Source organism: Cydia splendana, chromosome 2 (assembly GCF_910591565.1).
Source record: "Cydia splendana chromosome 2, ilCydSple1.2, whole genome shotgun sequence".
NCBI classification, from domain to species: domain Eukaryota; kingdom Metazoa; phylum Arthropoda; class Insecta; order Lepidoptera; family Tortricidae; genus Cydia; species Cydia splendana.
In genome coordinates this window covers 20344976-20364492 of record NC_085961.1, presented here as the reverse complement: position 1 = coordinate 20364492, position 19517 = coordinate 20344976, and the positions used below count along the sequence as shown (strand labels likewise).

The 19517-nt window shown below is 34.7% G+C and overlaps 1 protein-coding gene and 1 non-coding gene across 2 annotated transcripts in view; both read right to left on the bottom strand.

The window, feature by feature from the left end:
• Positions 1–626: 626 nt before the first annotated feature.
• Positions 627–698, bottom strand: Trnat-agu (transfer RNA threonine (anticodon AGU)). Its single transcript has one exon. It is a non-coding gene; the product is annotated as a tRNA-Thr (tRNA).
• An 896-nt stretch (positions 699–1594) lies between these two features.
• LOC134805195 (lachesin-like) overlaps positions 1595–19517 on the bottom strand; it is a 74124-nt gene continuing 56201 nt past the window's right edge. Inside the window, exons 6-9 of the mRNA XM_063778508.1 lie at positions 4427–4558; positions 3445–3564; positions 2523–2702; positions 1595–1846 (exon numbers count right to left, since the gene is read on the bottom strand). Of these exons, the coding sequence (XP_063634578.1) occupies positions 1662–1846; positions 2523–2702; positions 3445–3564; positions 4427–4558 (617 nt within the window). The 3' untranslated portion in view covers positions 1595–1661. The remainder of the gene's footprint in view (positions 1847–2522; positions 2703–3444; positions 3565–4426; positions 4559–19517) is intronic.

Here is a 19517-nt window from a genome sequence, read left to right as displayed (position 1 = left end):
CTGTCTGTACTCCTCAAACTGACCAATATATAATGTTCAGCGACTTTTACACTGATGATAGCGTACATTTAAAATATTTCATTTGAAAAGTTTTTGAACAAACGTGCTATCGGATGATGAGTCCAATCATCAAAAAAATCAAATATTTACTCGTGTTACAGGAAACACCCGTATATAGGTACCTAAAAAGATTTATTCTTCTTTCAACTTTAGTTTTTACCTATAAATATAAAATTATATATACAAAAAATGGACCTAAAAATAAATAAGGGACCCATAAACCATGTTAGTTAGATATTGGTACTAGGAAATTACTACAAGAAGTACAGAAAGAAACAGTGAAGTCCAGTTTATTGTTAGAAAAGCTACACGCACCTATTCCGAAGCATATAAATAGTATGTTCATGAGATAACGTATATATATATATCTTTATTTGTTGTAATAATGTAGTCAAAATAAAAGTTTTCACGAGTGCTTTTGATATCGAATTGCTATAACTGAGGCAAACACATTTGGGGATTTTACATTAGCATAACGACTGGCACAAAATTACTATTGTACTAAGCAGAAACGTCTGCAAACGATAGCACAAAGCTTAGAAATAAATGAAAATTGGAAAATTCACTGTTTCGGGCGAGACTCCAACTCGCGACTCTGGATCACTAGTCCATCGCCCTGCCAACTAAGCTACCGAAACTCCACTCGATGACAGCGAATAATGTTTGCTCTATAAGGCGCATATGAGTGATACTTATAGTGGAAATACTACTTTTCATTTATTTCTAAGCTGACTGCTGATAAAATCGGCACTTTTTTGAAGTTTTTGGATATCGTAGCAGCAACCTTTATGAATTAATTATGGATGCAAAATGAGTTACATTTAAAGGTTATGTTGTGAGTGTATTATTTTCAAAGTTCTGTGTGTTAGTTAAATTAATCACTAAACCTAAATATATCTAAACTTAAATATAAATATTAACTAAACATGTATAAACAGTAAACACCTACCTACTGTAAGTTGCCCCAGGCTGCTCCCGACGCAACAATGCCCATCACGTTCGCTGCATTGCCGCGTTGGATTACGATGGATAAGGGAGACTGTTTTTATCAGCATTGGGAAAGTAAAGCTTTGATGTACATAATAACGTAAAATCAACCGACACTTTTTTTATCCTTGAACATTCGTTAAATCATTATGTTACGTTTCTTATAATAATGTTTTATGTACTAGTAGACCTTAATGATGACATATTGTGAGACATTTTTTTTTAAATATGCAAATACGGAGCATTCGAGATAAAGTATTCATCTTTCAAACTTTGCTTTATGAATTTTTTATCGTTCTAAATATATTTACGTTCACTCCAAAAAACCGGAAATATGATTAGCAGAGTTTCCATCGTAAAGCAGTATTTTTAATGCTTTAGATGGACATCTAAAATTTAACAAAATAAAGTCTTGTAGGTACTTAGGCTATTTAAATTGTTCATTCTGTTGTTAAGTATTTTACAATTCGGGTACGAACCAGTGGTAGGTACGCATTATTACATTACTTCTTATATCTTAAGTACTTAGGTATCATTTGCAGCTAGATGAAATGCTCAGTTTCGATTGTTTTTTCCATTCTATGTATGTTTGTCATCATTATTCAGTGAAAAAATTAAAATGTAGTAACATATCTGAGAGCAGTAAGCATAAGAGCATAGAGCTGTGGTGGTAGTCGTTGCGCAAGGGAGTACTGCGCATGGGATGAAGCCGGGTGCGCCCGCGCAGGCAGGTTGCGTGCGCGCTGCCACGCCGCGCCCGACACTAGCGGCTCATCAGGGAAACCGTTCAGCTCTAATCCTAAAGAAAACCAATAATTTATTGTGTAATTACGATTATACGATGTAGCGGAAAATTAAACTTGGGATTATAATGCATTTTTACATCTGTCGGGTCTACAGAATGGATTTTTAATAATACTTAGGTCAACAAGCACAACTATTAGATTCCGCACCAATAAGTGAAAATGAGTTTGCGAAATATTACCTAACTAAGTAATTTATTAATAATGAATTGATCTTGTTCATTGACTAATAGCTATTCCCGCAGCTTCGGGCGCGTGAGTGTAGGTTGTCTCTAAAAAATGACAGCTAAATATCGAATTTCATTAAAATAAGCTTAGCTGCGAGAATCACTCACGCGATACCATATACCGGTGTATAAATTATTAGGTTTTTAAACGTAGGTGTAAGTGCGGAACAATTACTTTTCTTATATAAGAAAACGTTATAACTTATATAAGGAAACGTTATTCCTATAGGAAAGCGAGAAAGTTATAAAACAGTTTTATAACTTTAGTATTTGTAAATAAATACTAGTAGTAATAGCATAATTTGCAAGTTTACCTTTTGCTTTTATTAACATAATATATAGAGTAATCGAAAGAGTTTCTAAAGAATGATGACGTGTCTGGCTTGAAAAAAGCCAGTAAACTTTTTTTTATTACAAGATTAAAAAGGTTTAATGTCGCACTTACTGTGTAAGCTGACTTGGCTCTCCATCTTCCCCAGCGCGTTCACCGACGCGCACACGTAAGTTCCAAAATCACTTGGTGCTAATGATTTTATAGTTAAATTCATCCATAGAGAATATTCGTTCACTATAGTTTCTGTTACACGGAATTTTGGGTTCTCAAGTAGCTTGTCGCTTACTAAGGCTGAAAAAAAAAGAATGCCATCTTAGAGTCCATTTGGCTACGGTATTTCTTATTTTTTTATTTATTTAGTAGAACATGTTCAATAATATAAGTTTTGAAACTTGTGGTCGATAGACCGTCTGGTTAAATTAAAATGTTGCCAAGGATATTTCTCTGCGTTTGCTCTAGAGTCTAGATAAAGCTTTTAGGTCTCATTAACATGTACGAAGTTCTTAAAAGTTCTAACACAAAATAATTAATTAGTTTCAGTTTTAGTTAAGTAAGACCTATTTTTCACTACTACATTACGACAGGCACAATTGGATTTAACACATGAGAAAATGATGTTTAATGATAATTTAATTTTAACAAAAATTTATATCGCATATTTAAAAGTCAACATACTTACGTAATAAATTGCAATCTGTAAGTCCATTGCAATTGCAATACGTAATAAGTTTTTTGTCAATAAACTCATTTTTGATCACAGCTTTTATCGCTGACTGTACTTTTCTTTCAACAAGTATTCATCGAGACAATTATATTTAACAAACCCCAAGATACTTAGGTTGTGTGTTTTATCACAGAGCTCCCTATGGCCACCTCCTGTCTCCATCATCAGATCAGCTCAATGGTACCATTATATTGCATTGTCATTAAATTTACATACATATGTATGCAACTTTTCAGCTTCATTGAAAACAAACATAGTTAGTACATACCTATATACATTTCAAGTTAAATAAAAGCTTGTTATACTTACAATCTTCTCGATACCATGAGTTCATAGCTTTTGGGGATGCTTCAATATAGCATTGTAAAGCCACGTCGCTGCCCAGCGGCGCGCCGACCAGCTGATTGGTAACTTTAACTTGTGGTATGACTGTGGGGCAAAACAATCATTTTTAAATAATTTCTTTATGTATTTGTAACAATATATTGATATTTGATACGCTGCTCTTGCTATGGCGTTAAATTACATTAAAATAGGTACTTTATCTAGACAAGTTGTCATTGACCTACGTATTCCCTCGTGCAATTGCATAAATTAAGCTGATTACAATGACATGATTGGTTGTATACCTAGGTGGCCAACGAAACAATGGGTGGATGGAAGCTAAATTAATCGCACTCAGTCCTATAATATTAAAATAAAAGTTTTCACTTTAACTTATAAATATTGGTTTCATAAACCAGTAAATTTAATTTCCCAGAAATTACAAAGTAACACTCGTAACTGCAAAAAGTTTCACAATAGAAGCCAATTTAGTAGCAAAATTTTTCTTCTACACGACTGGCGACGTTTAAGTTAAAAATATAATATTGCTGTTGAAAAACTTAATAATAGTATGTAGTGGGTAGCGCGAGCTATGTGTAATTAAATAAATCAGTGCAATAAAGTATAATTGACGACCGGTCTGGCCTAGTGGGTAGTGATGCCTATGAAGCCGATGGTCTGGATTCGAATTCCGGTAGGGGCATTTATTTGTGTGATGAGCACAAATATTTGCACCTGAGTCATGGGTATTTTCTATGTATTTAAGTACAAATTTTATTTATTTCCTAACAGGCCAATTCGAATGTATATTGATATTAGAATGAAATCGTGCATTTCGCTCTTAATTGTCCTTACATGTATTGGCGCGACGCACGATAACTAAATAACTTGATTCAAATATCATTCTGATGATGTCAGTGTAGGTACCTTCGATTTGGCCTGTAAGTATCCCACAGTATTGACTTACAATGTACTTGCACGTGGTACCGCCGGCTGACGGTCGGGGGCACGCCGTTGCTCGCTATGCAGTAGTAAGCTCCCATGTCGCTCCGTTGGACGTTCGACATGTCCAGGCTTTCCCCTTTGTGGATATCCACCACTACAACATGAAAAATTATTCTTAATGGTCCTTATAAAATTGTGATAGTTACGCTAATTGAAGATTCATAGAAGACAATTTTAATATTATACCTGGAGGGCTATTCTAATTTATTTGTTATTTTATTATTTTATAAGGCACCTCACTCGCATCAATTCGTGCGAACGACATGCATTTGCATAATGACTAGACTCTGATTCCATTACGCTCCAATCATTCCCAACTAGCAATAATAAGTCATAAATATGTTTTACAAACGTTTTTCTTAAAACTTATTGGTATGCAATTTAAGGCATACAAACGTTTATATGACGCGATTTTGGCGCAGTTTTTATGGCTAAATAGTCGTAGATTGGGCACTCAATCGTCATAAGCAAGCACATTTAGTCCTACAGCTGTCATAAAAAATATATTAAACGACTTTTTAGTCAGAAAAGTATCGTAAGTTCTCGCTTTGTAAGTGCAATTGCTTGTAGAGCGATCATAACGCAGACGTTTGTACGACATATGAGTCGGTGAAATGCAACAGCGAAGCAGTTTCAATCATAAGTATCATAACAGGTCAAACAATTTGTGAAAAACAGTAATAAGTATTTAATAGTATTATACTTTTTACCATTTTAATTACTTAAGGATAACTAACTCGAGTACGAGTATAACAAATCGGATACGCATGCGAACACAATATTTTCGACGAATGTTACTAGGTTTTGTAAGAAATTTTTAATGCCCCCTTTAAATATTGTTTATTTATTATATTTAATTTAATAAATTAAATTAATTTTTATCTTTGAGTTGTTATATGACTCATTTATGATTAAAAGCACTAGCTTACGACTTATAACTCCTAAGCCGACACGATACGGCCGCCATTACCCTGATCATCACCCAGTAGCTATAAGACGGTCATGTTTATGACTGTTGTATGGCATTTTAGCAATTTAACAGCTGTAAAAAGCTAATGTTATGACTAGTTGTACAGTAGTAACTCATAAAGCTTTTCTATGACCAAAGTGCTGTAAGATGTCATATTGAAGTTGTAAATCCGGGAAAAGGTCATGGTTAAAACTTTTATACGACAATGACTAAATAGCTTTATTACTATGTTATACAAACGTTTGTACAACTGTGATTTAAGAACAATTTGCATTTAAACTAAAGTGCTGTATTAATGACATTTATACAACGTCACGTTGTAAGACTTGCTTATTTACGACTCATCTACGATGAATCAGTCGTAAAAGGTTCAGATGTTACGACCAATTTGTTAGTTGGGTTGTGAGCGATCGTCAAGGTCCAGGGGGCCGATTTTTGAATTTCGAGTGCTCGATTTCGTCACTCGAAAATCGGTGGAAAACAGCGTACCTAATGCTGATTTTTGAAATACGAGCGATAGAAATTGGGAATCGAGTGGTATTGACCACTCGTTTCCAATTCTATTAGTAGAATTTAAATGCCGGGTACTGCAGATATTATTGAACGAAATACTGGAAACTCGAACGAAATCGAGCGGTCGAAATTCAAAAATCGGCCCCCAGATCGCAAAACCATAAATTGTTAAATCAGCATCGACCACCCTGGTATTCATTTAAAAAGTAGTATAACCAATAAACAGTTTTTCACTCTTATAATTTAGGTCATTCGCTTTGACTGCTTGCCTCACATATACATTAACATTATGTTTTAACATTTAAAATTTTATGTACCTAGTCGTATGTACGTATGTCTCATTTGAGCCCAATCTTCAAGGTTAGCTACGCCTCGTCAAGAGTTCCACAGATCAGCTTGGTACCATTATACCAAATTATTGCCGTCTAGCAAAAAGTAATTTAGCATAATAGGTAATTTTCATGTATCGATACGGCTTTTAAAATCGACTAGCAAGATTTGATTACTTTTCTAGTTACTTAGTTCGATCGTTATTTAAATTGGTCATGTACAAGGGAGTTAATAAACTGTGTAAAAAAATGTACTTGCGTATCTACCCATTGCTAAGTTTCAAAACGTTTTCCGTGTATCTGAAAAAGTGGCACCTATTACACCAGAATACTTAATGTGGTAAAAGGGTAACGAACATTTCGAGGAACAGGTGAATCCACTTAAAATGCTTTATTTTAAGACACAATGTAAAAGGCCATAAATATACAATCAGAACCATTTTGTTTTAACCTATATTTATTTTGAGGTTTTCAGATGATGCTTGTTATTTTTCTATAAAATAAATTCGACCTACTCGTATTTGCATTTTTTTTCTTTGTCCGAAACTTTGACTTTATCGAAACGGAAACGAGGGAAATTAAAATTATAAAAAGTTGAAGGCTACCGTAAATTGATTCACCGGTGCGCTATTTAGGAGTTAAACAGCATGATAGTCGAGGAACTTTGCGGTTAATTTATAGGTGGTTAGGTTTAACTTTTTTCAGAGAATTCGTAGCCGTTCGAGCGCGAAAAAAATATTCCGGCGCTGCCAGCGTCGAGATGAAGCGTCGACGTGGAGTGCGGCATTTTCCGTTCCACGGAAATATCGTCCATTCTGAAATCGCTTTCGAGTATAAAATCTTTTATTATGCGAACACGGTTCATTTAACGCGGCATTAAGTGAATTTGTCGAACAACGTATTTTAAAAATGAACGGGTAAAAGAGCTGTAAAATACCTAAGACAAGTGAAGGGGAGAAATAATGAAGCAGGTCTATTCAAACCACATTTAACAATTTTAATGCGTGTGTAATATGTTAACACAAGGAATATTATTATGCCTTATCGTATTTGCCCTGAGCATGACTGTAGCGTTACCCTGGCAGTTATGGGATACATCAATGCTCAATTTCATTGGTCGATAGTAGCGCGATCGTGAAATATTCCGTCGCAAGTTTCGCGCGGCGTGCCTAATCTTATGTTCCTTTATAATTTTCTGGCATTACGCCCCCTCTTAATATATTCACTGCCAACATTTTCGTAGCGCTACGCTCGTAGCCGATTCCAGCGCTTTCCCGCTTTGTACAGCAAAGCGACTACGAACAGAGAACCTACCAAGCGGGTTCCCGGTACTTAATGCATGTGTTGCTAAGCTAAAACGAACGTAAAGGATTACCGGTCCGGTTTGTTTAACGAGACAGCAATCGGGCAGCTAGTATTAGTCACGATCGGTTCAGAGCGTGAAACTGAACATCGCAATAACTACCCGTCACTGCGAGCACCTAATGAAAACAGTACAAATAAATGATGTCAAAACAGATTCAACTCGCACCAGCAACAGATGGCATACAGTGATTGTGTGCTTGACTGACACCGGTCATGTTGTCTCCCTCAACTCCATAAATATTTTCGTTGACAATTTATTATTCTTCATTAGTCTTTTTAAGTGATTAATGCACAGACGACTAAAGTGATGCGATTTTGTTTTACTGAATTCAGAAATGCAGGGTGCCCCTGCATAAAAAAAACATACCTAGTATTTGATTTTATTGACGTGATGTGATAACGTCTTATAAATCGATGAACACCGGTAGCATGCACGAAAAAGTGTCACGTTGTGGACAGATCTCCATGGTAACGTTGTGGACACATCTCCATGGTAACATTACGGCAATTTTTCATCAATGTTTTCTGACGTTATCACGCAAAATTATCGTCCGTAAACCGACTTTGCAGACAACCATATTTTTTTTTCAGAAAGTAGGTAAGTACATAAAATGGATAACACCATTTAGTTAGGTTAGGTAAGAATAAGACAAATTGCCTCTGCCGCTTTACTGGTAACCTTTAGCACATTTACTACACGTTTACCACAACTTTTTTTTTTATTACTCATAAACAAAAAAAGCTTTGTCGTTAGCAAAGATGTCGTGTAATGCCTACTTTTACAAAACATTCCGAATATGTTCGGTTACCAATGCTTTTCTATAAAATTTTAAGCTTTTTAAATTTAGGGGGATACCTATACATAATTCAAAATTCACTACTATAATATAGAAAATAGAAATCTGTTTATTGTTGAACTTTTAACGAAATATTTTTATTTGAACCTTTGGCTTGAATTAGAAAACAATATATTCAAATTTTTATACATATTATATATTTTGAATCATTCACATGCTAAACTAAACGTATAGGACTAGTTATATAGGTAATTTGAAATTTGTGTCTAACGGTCCACTTTTGAAACATTGATAGAAATAAAACTATACAAGATATTCTTAATTTCATTTATCCTTTCTGACAAAAATTTGATGCAATTTTTTTTGCAGATGCATATTTAATGCAGATGGATCGAATACATCATATCCGTCTGGTCGTTGGCACTCCTGAATTCGACTATATAAACTTTCTGACACATGCTGCGGGGGAACATGGCTATCCCATCGTCAATGTTTTGTTTTAATTTGGGTATTGTTATCAGTTTACTAAGGTATACTTGACTCTTCAGACATCCCCACAGAAAAAATCGCAAGGTGTAAGGTCTGGACCTAAGTATAAAATAATCAAGGAAATAACGTTACTGCAAATTCAGTGTAATACGTGAAGGTGACGTGAGAGTTTTGGTTCCACAGTCGCATGAATTTGAAGGATATAACAACAAGCCATAAATGCAACAATATGGGGCACCATGCCATATGTCGAACATGAGTTTACTGGCAGTAATAATAATGTTTTCCAACAAATTGATTTCTCGTTAGGTAATATCCTTCTACCCTCCAAAAAGGCCAGACCTCACACCTTTCGATTATTTTCTATGGGGATATCTAAAGAGTAGAGTGTACCATACCTTAATAAACTAATGAAAATACCCCAATTAAAACAAAACATTCATGGTGAGGTACCCGCGATCCCCCGACGCAAGTGTCAGCGAGTTTTTCACACAGTCGATTGCAGGAGTGCCAGCGACGAGACGCAGGTCATCTGGATGATGTAATTTGTAAAAAAATAAATAACATTAAATTGTTATTAGATGAAAAAAATAAAAAGAGAATAACATTTATAGTATTATTTTAATGAATTTTTAAAAAGTGCAGAAGATTATGGCCCAACCTATGCAATTTGTACCTGCTTAACATCGGCAGAATCAAGAAAAGAAGTTCTAAATGAAATACAGATGTTCTTGTCTTTATTTGTATACATTTCCATATTACCGCTTCTTTTCCTTACCACTTAGCTTGCCTTGATATTTTTCTGTAACTGACATTTTAATCCGAAAAACGGCCCGGCCTGTCGACTATAAAGCCGAACGTGACTGAAATGAAAACAATGCACAATGAAATCAAAATTTTACGGATTAAAGTATTTTTTCTTTCCACGGATTCAATCCCTTGAAGAAACTCACTGGTTCCAAAAAATCTATAAACAAATTCAGGCGGTAAGAATTGTAACAAATTTATGTTTATGATAATTGCACTAAAGATATAGGTCATAGCTCTAAAACCAAATTCTACCAGACAGATGGAAGGCACTCTTTCAATTTATTTCTTACCTCATTCTTTAATAAGATCGCTTGTACCTACTTTCATTTGAAGTTCAAACAAAAACGTAATCAAGGAGTCTTCCTGTTACATTAAATGAGTCGAGATGACTGGACAGCCAAAATTTATATTGAAAATTTAAACTGTCAGTTTGCGGAAGAAGGAAAATTAATGTCCTGATAAAAAATCTTTTATCCGTGAATCGATTTTCAATTCAGTCTTTAGTAGTGATTATAAATATAATGCTGTGGAAGGCGTGTTGGTTAATTATTAAGAAAACTAATTTAATAAGATAATGTATTGCTCATTTTTCGTAATAAAAAGCAAACTTAATAAGCTTAACCGCTATGATATGTACAAGGTTGCAAACCTTATTATTACCTCAGACGAGGGAGGGAATCCTGGTGGAGATAACGTCGAACAAGACAACCATCTCTGACTGTGGGCCCGATTCGGATTTTGAAATAGACATATATTAGATATCTTTTAGACATCACCAAGATACGATAACGATATGTTTAAGATCTAACCTGCCAAATTTGACATTTGCGCGATTCTGGAGATACTCTTGAACGATTTCCACAGGATATGACTTAGAGATCCAATTCACATCTAATAGATATCTTACTCTATCAAACGTAAAATTGACATTGGTTGCCCGAATTGCGCTGCAAAAGAGAACTAGTTGATATCTAAACTATAACGTATCTAGAATGGATCTAGTACGTGCCGTCTCTTGTGAATATCTTGAAGTTCGAATACGGCAGTGTAACCGTGCAGATATAATATGAGATTGCGCGAATCACGGGGCGACATGCGGTCCCGCTAAATTAGTCACCTGTCATAATAATCTTAGACATATGTATATGTACATGACGATTCTTCTTACTATTGTGCCTTATTTGGGACCTGAGTGTGATACTTTTGACACTTGGCAACTGAGAAAGAAGGTAATACCTGTAATAACCTAAAAGTTATTAAATATGTCCCGTATAGAGATTTAATCATGAATTTAAAATATATCTTTTGTTGGAAGTATCATGTGAAGGTTGTTGTTGTTGGTCTAGGTTTTTAATGATGAAATAGATTTTATAAACTTCTATGATTTATGATATACCTAATATGCAGCGTGGGATTATTTATTTATAAGTACAGTCTTCAAATCTATAAATCTGTGAAATATTTTACGAGTATTCTTAATTTATAGCTACTTTTCTGTTATCAACCTTATGTCTAGCAAATGGAAATAAATGTATTTCTCTGTACATACAGGTAACCTTACCGATTTCTCGTAAAAGTTTTTATAAGGATTCAATAATAAGTTAAGCCAGGTGTTATTATTTATTTTCATTGAGTATGTTTTTCTTTTTGTTCTGAGCCATGGATTCGTTTTTAAGTTTTGCGATTTCTTTCAACTTTTTGTTAGGCTTTGAAATTTTTGTAAAAGAATCCAAAATTAGTTCTAAAAGTGAAATCTTGAGCGGTGAAAGAGTTTCAAGGCCCGAAGGTTAAACAAACGTTGTTACCGAGAAAGCAATTTTTTTTTCACCCTCCAACGCGAGAAAAATACTACCCAACTGTAAAAATTACAAATCAATCCAAATGAATGCTTTAAATATTTATCATTCAAAATCAGCACATGAGGACAGAACTCAAAATTTGCTTCTAATTACTTTGCCACTCTTATGAATAAAATGCAACTTCCTCTCAGTTTTTCACGAATAAAGTTACGGGCTGGTTTGGTGAAAAAATTGTTGTGTCAGTCATACTTTTATGAAAATATGTACTTACAATGCCTATGTTTTAAAACCACGCCCTCTGTGCAAGTTGCGAAAGAAACGCTTTAGAAGGTTAATTTTCGTATTCATTCGGATCCTTTGCATAAAACATACCACCGCTAACCGAAACCTTACGCATAAAATAAATTATTTCGGCAAATCCAAGCGTAGGCAATGTATCTGCGATGTTATCAGGCTGGTCGCGGAGCGCTGGTTATGACATGATTAAACTAGACCGTACGATTCCACTGACGCTAAAAAAGACGTGACCGCTTTACACAATTATTTTTCCGCGTTGAAAAACTGCCTGCCACAAATTTAGGGCCGGTACTGACAGCGTGAATAAATTATGTTAATGAACACTTTGGAAGCGCATCCGTTTATTCGCCCGATCGCGTTTGAACGCTTTTTCCGAAATTACCATAGGTAATAACTAAGTAGGAGTTGCAACCCGAGCCCACACATGAACACAATAATAGCAAGCGAGTGAAGGCGTCGTCCGTGAAGCTTACTGAAAGCCTTATGCTATTATCATGAAAATTATATAAGATTAAATGAGTACGTTCGCGGTTGAAGCAGTCTCTTACAGCATTGAGTTGGTATAAGCATAGGCTGCAGTATTTTTATGTGCTCAAACTCAAAACACACTAACATGAACTAATAATAAAGGCCATACGCTCATAATATTTATAAATTCATTCATATAAATTGTATGTATATGTAAAAACTTTTAGCTTATCTATAATAATTTGAGAGGTATCTTGTAGTAATTTATCGCATGTGACAGGCGAGTTACAATCGCAGCTTACATATTAAACGCCTGATTGACGCGCATTACACATTATTACATTCCTGTCACATCGAATATATGCTTCGCGAATAATATGAGTAATACACACTCGGTTGACGACGAGATTCATTCAATTTGAGTTTGACAAGATTTAGTTACCGCAAGAATATATTCACGTTGCTAAGTCAGCGAAGGCGTTCAGGATTTTAGAATATTTGACTAATTTACAGTGTCTCAAAGGACGAATAGCACGGGAGCATTATATGTGTCATGGTAACATTATACTGATTAGGTGTAATTTAATTTTGTAAGCAACTCTCGGATGTCGAATGTAGGTCAACTTAAAAAGTATTAAAATTGGACTGAAAAGACAAAAAATATTATTAAAAAAACAGCCGTTTAGCATTTGAAAGGGGTACTTTAGTTAATTCGTAAACTTCATAGTATTTCGCTCGCTGGCACCGAGTTAAGACGTTAATTAAAACACTTTGCTCAACTTTTAGTACTGAATTTCTAAAGTACGGCAATCAAGTTAATGGCTCAATCAAAGATCAAAATAACCCTATCACAATAAATATATAATTGCAATGGTCTTTTAAATGCCATTTTTTTTTCTTTATTTTATGATGAACTTACTTAAAAAGAATGCAGTCAAAATAAATACTAAATAATTTGTGTCCATGTCTTACAATATAACTTTACAATATTTATTTTAGACACATATGACGAAGAAAGAATTACATAAATACACAATCTATTAAAAACTGTTATTATTAAGTTAGTAATATTTTCATTCCTATTAGGATTAAAAGAGCTTGATTCGAAAAAATTACAAAATTAATTTGTAAGTAACCTACCTACTGCGCATTAATAAGTAGGTACCTACAGTTAGACCTGTATACGACTACTATAAACAAATATTAAAAAAGATGAGCAGCTGCAGTATCAAAAGCTTTAAGCAAGCGGCAAACGCCTGTATACTCTGTCTCTTTGTGGCCGTTTTAATATAAATTTAACGCTCTGCTAGAGTGTAGTTACTCGCTAGCCATTATTACTGCAGCCACTACTCTCTATTTGTACTCGGTGGAGCTTACTGGCCCGGTCAGGCTTAGTAGAGCAGCACTCGGGCCATCAAATGTACAAAAACATATTATATAATTTTGTGCAAAGTGTTATTAAACTAACTTTTAATAAGTATATTAGGTATATTACGTTGGTTTAAGGAGAAAAAACACTTTTACTCCAGACTTTTAGGGCACCCTGTCTTATGCTCCCCATATAAGTGTAAGGTCCCCATATAAATCCGATTGATTATCTACAATTTCTCTATAACTCCCGACGGTTCTTAGACAACTTTTAGCTCAGCAGGGTGCGTAGCCAACACGCCAAACGAAACGCAACTGTCACTGTCGCACTATCTAAGGAAGTGTGATAGAGAGACACAAAGTGTTTCGTTGTCGCAGCGCAAGCGATTGTTACCTTAGCTAGGCACCCAGATATTATAACCTTGTCAGATGGCTTTGATTTTGTTAGAGTCATATTATACGAGTATACTAACAAAACAAATAAATTAAATACCTTTATATGAAGCATGTAGCTATACATACATATATAGATTGATGGATAGTATAGTGACCTATAGACAGATAGTATACACATTTTTTATGTGATAGCCAGCTAATGAGCAGACGAGCCGCCTGCTGGGAAGCAGTATTCGTCGCTCATGGACATAAGCAACTTCAGAAGAGCCACTTATGCGTTCCTGTCCCTTGAGAACCCTGAACAACTCTTCTTGAAGATCCGCATATCATTACGCAAAGGAAAATACCCTATTTCACATTCTGCACATTATACTTATACATAGGAGAAAGCGGAAATATACATACTTACTGTGTGTATGTATGTGGAAAACGATATGAACATATATTATGGAAAACATCCATCACTCAGTACAACTTTATTTATGATAAAAATACACATACACAAACAAATAAAGTAACTAGTTTAATAGCTTTCAATAAACTGTGATATTATTTGTTGCAGTTACTGTTTCAGCTGCCTACGTCAGTTCATTTTATCCACAATTATTTGCAATAACTTGCCCAGTCTCTTTTCATTATGCGATATGACGAGACATGCGTGCCTTCTGGACTACATTCTTACCTAAATATTATTACAAGGGACTTTTCCTTATATTTATAAGTAGTATTTTTCTGTTGTATTGTTTTCTTTCTTATGGCTAGTACGAGTATTTAGTGCGCCTCGAACTGAACTCGCGTTTTGAAAACTTTTTGTCACTTTTTTCTCCTGTCAGGATCGAAAGAGCTCGTGATTCTGAGTAGAATTAACATAAATATTCTCAAATCTGAAAAAAGTGTAAACCCTTTTTAAATAAAATGGCTCTACTTTTCAACAATTTCATTTATATTGAAACAAATATACTAAAGTTAACACGGAACAAACTATCGAAAATAAAAACAATCTCATTGTGGGGATGTGCCCCTAGCCAGCTGCCTTCCAAGTTGTATATAAGAAATTCGCTTCGCTCGCTCATTCGATTATTACACACTTCATAGACATCAAGACGATTCGAACTAGGTACATATTTTTATACTTAAACGCCAGGTCATCTTCCGGTTCTACTCGTATTTTGTACTGTGGACTCTATCTCATGTTTAGCTCTTACATAACTTTAGCTCTTCCTCGCCAAAATCTACTCGTTTCTTATTAAATATGTTAAATATCTTTTGACTTGTCCACCAGAAAAAATTGTAGCAATGAAAGTATATCAACATTAGAGCGTGTCTGAATGAAGACGGCGGGTATTTCCAGTGCAAATTGCAATTACCATTATTGGGGTAATTTGGAAACGGCGGCGGTCGCTGCGCAGCAACTACTCGCCAAGTAATGGATAGCGCATTACGTTAAAATTCTTCACATGTACCTACTTTCCAGTACCTTATTTAGTAAATAATATGAGTGGCACTCCTTATTGAGTGCCGTACAACATGTGCCGTTCATACAAACACATTATGTAATTTCTAGCTTTTATATAAAATGCGTAAAGAACGATTAATTAGATACTACATAATACTCATTTATCATACTTAAGAACAATTGCTATAACGTTTATTTTGACTAATATTTACTGATATAACATATACAGGGTGACCTTAGCCATTGGACAAACCCTGAAATCCCACGTAGGGTTACTTCTCAAAAATGCTCTAACGGTAATATTTTTTTCATTAGAACAAAAGATAAAAAAATAAATTATCAAACAAAAGTTATTTCCAATAATCGACAACAAAAAGAAACATACTGTATTAATCATTGGCAGTGCTTTTGACAATTTGTTTGAAAATGTGCGGCAATGATAACATTTGTCAAAAGTCAGAATCTTATTAATGTCATAAATAAAAAAGATAATCAAAACGGTCGAAGAAGGTTTCATACTATTTATTACCTCAGGAGCTACTAACACATACAGGTTGCTCCAAATAAAAAAAATCGTAATTTTTTTAATTTCTCCGTAACCGCTACACCGATTGTCATGATACTTTGTATACTGGTTCTAAATACCCTAATGCATGTGTACATTTCGGCTTTGTCCAATGGCTAGGGACACCCTGTATAGTATAACAATTCAAACAATTTTTTTTCATGTTTATAGTGTGTTTATATAAGTATTTTCGTCTTAAGTAGATCTTAACATGTACGATTTGTAAACAGAACAGTGCTTCAGCGAGGTAGTTAGCTTTTGCCCCTCAGAGCGGGAATAGAAGCTCCGCGAAGCCCCTTCGTTAAGTTTCTGGCAGGTCATAGTTTTGTTTCTAAGTAAGTAAGTAAGTAAGTTAAACATTATATGACTTGACTATTACCGATTGTTTATGATACAACAAGAAGTTAAGTATTTTAATTGATAATTATAATTATTTCATAAATTAATAAATTGAAATTACCCGTGCAATCCGTTTTTATGCAAAATGGAAATATGTTTTTTTTTTGTTTTCATACAAAATATTGCGAGTCAAATAGGTAATATTAGCACTGAAAATGTCTATCTATCTTGTAATGCCAGCACATTCATCTGTTCATTTCCCTCCTATATCATAAAAAACTCAGTGGTTTGTTATTTCGGGACTGTATTATAATATTTATAATGTACTTAATGAAATCATTGTGAGATAGGTATATGTAGGTATACTTAGGTACCATTTTTTGTGGATGGATATTGGGGCTATATTCCATATCCTATTGCTAACGACGGAAATGCTGTATCGTACAGTGAGATTAATTATTTACTTGGTAAAATATATTTATATGCATAAATTACAACTGGACCCTTCAAATGGACTTAGCACAAATTGTAATACAAAATAATTATCTCATAATTAATTATCAAAAATCTAGCTTAATAAGTTTGTCTTGAAGATGCCATAAATATTGTGACATTCTTACAACAACGAAAACGGGAGGCGATTTGTGCAAGTATTGTAATAATTAAATCCTACAAACTCATGAAATTGTGTGTTTTACGGCTCCAAAGTAATGGATAAAGTTTCATTGCGAGCTTTTCTCTAATTTATTTTTATTGTTATATGAGCCAGTTTATGTCCCGTTTTACACTCCTCATCCGCAGTAGTTACAAGCAGGGGGATGTGACGCGCCTCGTAATAGATTAAGTGTTAGATATGCCTCACACCTGCACCGCGTCTCCAATATTACGAGTATTTTCAACGCTTGCTTACTACACGACTATCATAACAATAATATAACGCGCATAGTCGTTTCAGTAAACGGTCTAATAGCGAAGAGTCTCGACCAACACCTTGAGAGACTCTCGCTAGGTGGTTGGATCAAGGGTCAGATGCAGAAGGCGGTGATCTTGGACACGGCGCGGATAGTCCGCCGGTTCCTCTCTCTGCAGCCCTGACCACCGGTAGCTTGGGCCTTGCCCCGCTGCTGGCGGCACCCTAGGTTAGGTTTTTTATAATGTGTTTATATTAATTTTTACTTTTATATTCATATTATAAAATAACCTAACTTAAGATGAGAAATAAATAAAGAGAATATAACGCGCAATATTATTACGTTGTACGCACTACTATCAGTCAGTAAACGTAACATTGATTAAATACTACCTACCCGACTCACGTAAGTATGTACAAGAGCGAAACAAACCTAACAGTACTTTTAAAATAACTGTAGACAACAATTGTTCAGAGCAATTTAATTTTCAAAATTGAAAATTCCAAGGCTTTTCACCTTCTCCCGGATTCTAGCTCGTGAAAAACTATATTGCGTTTTTTATTAAAAATACGGAGTGTTCAGACGAGGGGCAAACGGCCACTAAAACGTTATGGTTACTGCGGTGACATTCGCACGGATACCTAACTTATAAAATTGGTGCCTAATCCTCCAGCCGATAGCCGCTCTTCGCGGGTTTCTGATATTACTATGGATTAAGGATTATTTTGCCTCGCCAGGAAATTATTTTATATTTTTTTACTGCGCCTACATTAAAAAAATGTTTATCGAATATGTTTTTAATAGAACGGTTTTTTATAATGTTCGCGTCAGTATGTGTATTGGCTGCTAGAATTTCAGTCGCTTTAATGCGTTATCAAATGATATTACCGGCATTGTAGGCCTGTAGTTGCGCCATCAGATTTTTACTTTTTGTATAATTTATATGTACAATTTCTGTTTTTACTCTGTAACACAATTCAGGAAGTAAGTAAATGATAAATAAGTACTTACTTCGACAACAAAAAATGCTGTTGAGACTCTTTTCTGTAATTTGTCCCAATTTTGTAGGTACCTGCTATCAGACACAATGTATAATCTTCTATTTTCCTATCTTAGGTCCAATACCTAACAATTAAGTGGCATTTAGGGATCTGATATATTCCAGTCTATGAGCCCACAATCTTTTTTTTTAAAACACGCGGAACAGTGGTAAAGATCTCTAAATATTTTGCATATTTTTTTGCAAATATTTACTAATGGTTAAATATAGGTATTTACTGATGTACTTTTATACCTATGCCAAATAATCAATATAAGTTTATCCCTCTGCGTCTGATGTGCGGTCTATCAGACACCGCCAAATTTTTTTTTGTTGCTATGTCGGCGTACGGCGCGATATAGTTCTGTCTCGCTCATTACCTTCCTCAAACGACTCGCGGCATCGGACAGTGATGCCCGAGCGGCAATGTGGTGCATGCATCGGGAGATATGAGCTGCGGGTGTCCCACAGACGTGAGCACAGCAACAAGTCCTGGGTCTGACAGACCTCACCTCATAACAATATGTACTTGTTCATAGTAATTATGGTGTCTATCAGACGTCACCTCTCAAAAATAGTAATGTTTCTATAGTGTCTGAGAGACCTCACCACATAAATAATTATATTTTACATAGTTGATCGGCGAAAATCCTTTAAAATAAGTACCAACTTCAGGACTGATTAGTGCCTTATTCTGTCTTTAGATTTTCTCCATTTTTTTTTAAGTATAAATATAATGTTCAAAAGAAGGAAAATTAATGAAGTTACTTGAAGTTTTAATTTTTAACATGCAGAAACGTCTGCGAACGATGCTATTAAGCTTAGAATAAATTTAAAAGTGGAAAAATTACTGCCTTGGGTGAGACTTGAACTCACGACCCCTGGATAAACCCTGGTGAGTTCAAGTCTCACCCAAGACAGTAATTTTTCCACTTTTAAATTTACTTGAAGTTGTTGTTTGTTAAGTTTTTTTTTTTTTGTTAGCCAAGTACAAATTGTAAGAAACTGTGATCTCGTTATAATTTATTATATATTTCTTATGTATTTTATTTTAAACGTATTTTACAATTGAATTTATTGAATTATAAGTGGATTGATTGTTATATAAAACAATGGTTACCATTTTGCCATTAGTTTATTTT